General features: G+C 36.4%; 2 protein-coding genes across 2 annotated transcripts in view; both read right to left on the minus strand.

The window, feature by feature from the left end:
* The window catches only part of LOC127938187 (connector enhancer of kinase suppressor of ras 3), a 46,866-nt gene extending 44,841 nt beyond the window's left edge, over positions 1–2,025 (minus strand). The window contains exon 1 of the mRNA XM_052534625.1: positions 1,806–2,025. Within this exon, the coding sequence (XP_052390585.1) occupies positions 1,806–1,857 (52 nt within the window). The 5' untranslated portion in view covers positions 1,858–2,025. The remainder of the gene's footprint in view (positions 1–1,805) is intronic.
* A 1,325-nt stretch (positions 2,026–3,350) lies between these two features.
* On the minus strand, positions 3,351–4,918 carry si:ch73-111k22.3 (pleckstrin homology-like domain-containing protein). The gene is made up of 2 exons (XM_052535819.1): positions 4,728–4,918; positions 3,351–4,389 (listed from the first exon to the last, which is right to left on the minus strand). The coding sequence occupies exons 1-2, from the start codon at positions 4,896–4,898 to the stop codon at positions 4,144–4,146; spliced, it is 417 nt and encodes a 138-aa protein (XP_052391779.1). The 5' UTR covers positions 4,899–4,918; the 3' UTR covers positions 3,351–4,143.
* Between the last annotated feature and the right edge of the window lie 82 nt (positions 4,919–5,000).

The raw sequence follows: 5,000 nt of genomic DNA on the forward strand, positions 1-5,000 counted from the left end.
ACAGGAACATGTAAACACACAGTTACGTCTAACTCTGCTATCAGTGGCTCAGGATTCAAATGTAAACACAAGGCCATGCTTCAATCCTGGATCTGTGAAGTTTGCTGATCCGCTGGGCCACTTGCTCTTAAATGGGCATTAAAATAAGAAGGCAGAGGTAGGGGAGTAATTTCTATGTAAATTAACTATTATGTATTGCATTAACCTTAATTTTACACAATATTTACTCAAAATATGACGTTCGAGGCAATTGGATACAATGATTAAGCAATGCTGGTCATTGATATCTGTCTTCATCACATCAGTTTAACAATGGAAGCTGATCCTAGATCAGTACTCACACAGAACTAGAGACCCAGAGTACCACATCTGTTCTCTTCTGTATTGTCTGAAACAGCTTTTTTTGTCTCAAACTGGCGTCAGGAGAGATACGCTAGTCCTTCATTAGCACGAAAGGCCAACTTTTACCCAGAGTCTGAACAGCAGGTTTGAAACTTTCAAGGTGGTTCAGTTTATAATTAGATGCATCTGTTGAAACATTGGCTCTGTTTAGAAGTGTGTGAATGGCTTGGACCCAAACCACCACAGAAGTCTTTCACATCGCATGGCCAGTCATTTCTGGTTAGCACAGAATTATAGGTATTTCGTATTGTGGTGGACCTTGATGATTTACTCAAGGTCTCCTCTAAGTGAAAGTTTTATGGTGTTGTTTCAGGCGATTGGAGGAAGATGGAGAGCAAGTATGAAAACGTACAACTGAGTCAACAAAAACAAGCCGCAAATAATTGCAAAGACTTCCAGATTCCAACAAATATGTGGTAAGTATCCAGAGATGGAAGTATTTAGTCTAACACAGATAAATGGGATTCATAACATTTAATGCGCTGACATCATCAGCCTTTTCATCCTAATTCTAATGATAAACTTCATATCTGCTATAACCCTAACAACTTATGCAAAGCAGTCTGAATGGGAAAACAATATCCAAAATGACCCATAATGATGTATAACATCCTTTACTATTAAAATTGTGCAGTAGAATGAGATCAAAGAATAAATAAAATGACAAACCGAAAGACTTTAGGTGCTAAGCATGAAAAATTGAAATGATCGACAACAAGATGTCCAACCTTCTCAAAGAAATTTGCTTATGCAAATAAAACTATGGACTCTTCAGTGGAATAATAATCTGGGAGTAAAAATTTCCATTGCTTCAATGTATAACTTTTTTGAGAAATTATGAATTCGCCAATTATTATTATTATTATTAGACATTTAGGCCTACTGGTATGTTTAATGAGAGCTGTTATAAAAATAATAATCATAAAAACTATTATTAAATATATCTGTCATATATTTGTTTTCAGATATTAATTTTCAGAAGAAGTTTGGCAGGCTGTCAGAGTTTCATAAGTTTTCCCGGTTTCGATCAGGCTTAGGGAGGAATACATAAACATTGAGTTTCTGTATTTGGTTAGGGATGTAGATGTTGCCTTAACAAATATTTACCAAAGTAACCATAGTTTATGACAAAAAATATATATATATATACTAAAATTGTGGTCTTCAATCATATTTATCAACATGTCTATATATAAATAATAAAAAATCATTTTAAGAATTCAAATTCATTAATTATTATTCTTTTTTACTGTGTTAGGGTTAGGGTAAGAGTTTATTATTATTATTATTTTCAAACAGTAGCACTCAAACGTGAACTATGGTTATCATGGTACATTTATGTAACTAATTAAAAGAACATTGTGTTATATTAATGGGGTTTTAACTTGAGAGTCTGAAGTTACCTCTGATCCAGTCCGTGACCTGAGTCGCTGTCCACTTTATTATCGGCTCCATTCTTCTCTTCAGATCTTCAGGAAGTTTCGGTCAAGTTCTCAAGCTCACTAAAGTTAAATGAAGTTTCCTCCGCTACACTTGAGCGTCCTTTCGCATGTCTAACCACTAAACACCAAAGATCAGATCACAGCAACCGCGCTGAAGCTCTGTCTACAGACCGAAACTAAACACTGGAGGGGGAGAGAGAGAGAGAGAGAGAGAGAGAGAGAGAGAGAGAGGGCGCGCGCACGGATCAGGTTACACGCTCACAGGTCAAATGTATATCGCTGCTAAATCGTCTGAATGGTCAGTGAGGGTCAAACACATGACTGATATTCCTAGACATCTGAGGTCAAATTAGAAGTCTGTTATTTCTCAAACCACGATATTTAAGCTGTATAGCCTACATTTACAGTTCCCTGTTATGTTTATATTTTTGAACTATGCCTCTTATTGTTTTGTTTTGGTTAACTAGTAGCCTAGGCTACTAGTAAAAAAAATGTTACAAGTAACACTTCCGCTCTTTCTCTCTCTTTCTCACTCTCTCTTTATTAACAGTTTAACAGCAGGCTTATAAACAGCAGGATTCTTTGATAGCAAGTTTTATTTTATTTTTAAACAGCATTTATTTAAATCACATATATATGTCTGTGTGTGTGTGTGTGTGTGTGTGTGTGTGTGTGTGTGTGTGTGTGTGTGTGTGTGTGTGTGTGTGTGTGTGTGTGTGTGTGTGTGTGTGTTTCCCGAAACTTTCATGCAATGTATCATATAAGACATTGATATCTGATGCTATGGTACTGAATAATTAGGATGATTACAGATAGTCACTAATAAAAAAGAGAGGAATATTTACAGTTTACTATTATGTATAGTATAGTATATTATTATATATAATGCCACATTAAGAAATGCATTTCTGTGTAATGTTACTATACAGTATACAGTATAAACATAAAGACTAAAATGAATGAATATAATGATTGTGAATGAATGCGTAGGATGTCATTTATTTTCTAACACGCACTGCCCTCTACAGGACACTGTTTTAAATTAGAGTTCAACTATTATATCTTTCTTTATAAAAATAAAAGCTGATTTTTATTTATTTATATTATTAAATATTATTATTGCATGGTTACATTTTGAATTATATAAATTATACAAATATATCATTCAAAATCATTTTCATTTTATTAGATTTAGTATTTTAATGTTACTTTATATTTATTTTAATTAATTTTAGTTATTTTAAATGTCATGGCAACTAGCTGACATAAAATAAGCTTGTTTATACTTCTATACTGTTTATATATATATATATATATATATATATATATATATATATATATATATATATATATATATATATATATATATATATATATATATAAATAATCTTAATTTGTTTTATTTAAAGTGTGTTGTTGTTTTAATTTTAGTTATAGTCAATGGCAACCACCCTGGCTCATAACATCTACATACATATTTACCGTGACCACTCACTGGACACTGAAAACTATCAATGTGCTTTATTAAAACATATACACATCAAATTTGAACTTTTTGTAGGAAAACGACTTTATCAAAAATGTCTTACATAAATCATGTTTTAAAATCATGTAAAGTAAAGACAATATGTGTATAAAACTCTAAACTCCGTCTGTCGGTGAAGGTGCAGCAGGTGTAGTTACTGCAGCACGCACGCGTTGGATCTGTGCTGCAGGGAGCTGAGCTGAGCCCATAGACAGTAAAAGAAATGGACACAGCGACCCCATTGGAACTCAATTGAGACAAATGAAGCCCAGTTTTAGCGTTTTTTAGCACTTCCGTTTCTGACGCGCAGACTCAAACGAAGCTTGACGACGTCAGCAACCTGTCTGACAGATGTAAATCTTCTAATAGCTGTGCGTGCAAACTGCCATCGTTAATCTTGCAGAGACGGCGAGCTTGAGCCGGGAGTTCTTTGGCGTGAGAGAGCAGGAGTAAGTATTCTGATTAATTATTTTGTATAGTATTTTAAAATGTAACGCCAGTACGCCATATTAAGTTAATTACCTGCGAGCTTCTCCTCCTGTCTGTACGGTAATGCGACAGAGAGCCGAGTGGTTATGACGCAATCGTTAGCCTATTTTTTACAAAAACTGTTTATACGGGGCCATAATGTAACATAGAAGGTAATGGAGCCCTTTATATATTGTCGTGTATCTTTAGAAATAAATAATGGACAAACAGAGTCTTTAAACGCCTCAGATGTAAAGTTATTCGCTGTCAAAGTGACGCCAAAATGAATGGGAGTCAATGGGAATGCTAACGCAAGTGAAGTTCTGCTAAAAGATGGCAGCCCCCACCCGACTTCAACTTCCGGTCGAGTTCCTTGCCCCTTGGCTGAGCCTCACAGATGGCGCTCATCCAGGCCTGACGCTCCTCCGCGGTGCGCGCCTGCAGCAGGAAGCTGCGCTCACTGTCCCTCGGGGTGACGCTCCAGACAAGAGCCCCAGCACCCTCCAGCAGCTCCACCTTGGCTCCAACCAGATTAATGGCCTTTTCTGCTGACTAGGAAAAGACTACAGTTCAGAATCCTTGACAGTTTATATGTGTACCCACCTATATCTTGTATGTTGAAAACTAAAGCAATTATATACAAGGGTCAGTGCGCGTCTCCGCGAGGCAGGCGTTGCCATGGTAACACTCCAACAACAACATGGCGATTAGCAACTTAATCCGGTGGCGTTTAATTATTCATTATTTACCGTGCAGTTTCAGTTCCTTACAGTTTCTTAATGAGATAATTAGTATTCTCCGCGCTCTTGCAGGTGTGCTGAAGTTAAGGCTGATAAGCTGATCACTGTTACGAGGGCTTGTGCGCAAACCGGTGTATTGTTCGCTCTTACCTTTTCATTAAATCCATAGACAAGCTGTCCCTCTTTGATGTGAAACCACATCATTTTCCAGCGCTTGGTGTAGTGAGTTTTCTTAAGTAACCATCCTTTTTTCCACTCGTCGCCTTTTTCTGGATGGTTTTCATCAGTTGTACCGTTAGAGGTCGCCGATTCTAAAGCCATTGCCCTGAGACGCTCTCGTGCACGCGCATGCGCAAGGCAGAATAAAAGTTAGCTATCGCTTTGAAAGAATGAGAAATAAAAGTAAAGATTTTTATTTATTTA

The sequence above is a fragment of the Carassius gibelio genome, chromosome A20 (genome assembly GCF_023724105.1).
Source record: "Carassius gibelio isolate Cgi1373 ecotype wild population from Czech Republic chromosome A20, carGib1.2-hapl.c, whole genome shotgun sequence".
Taxonomy (NCBI): Eukaryota; Metazoa; Chordata; class Actinopteri; order Cypriniformes; family Cyprinidae; genus Carassius; species Carassius gibelio.

Coding starts and splice junctions, on each gene's coding strand:
- si:ch73-111k22.3 (XM_052535819.1), bottom strand. CDS start 4,898: ATGGCTTTAGAATCGGCGACCTCTAACGGTACAACTGATGAAAACCAT. Junction 4,390..4,727: donor TCTATGGATTTAATGAAAAG/GTAAGAGCGAAC, acceptor GTCTTTTCCTAG/TCAGCAGAAAAGGCCATTAA.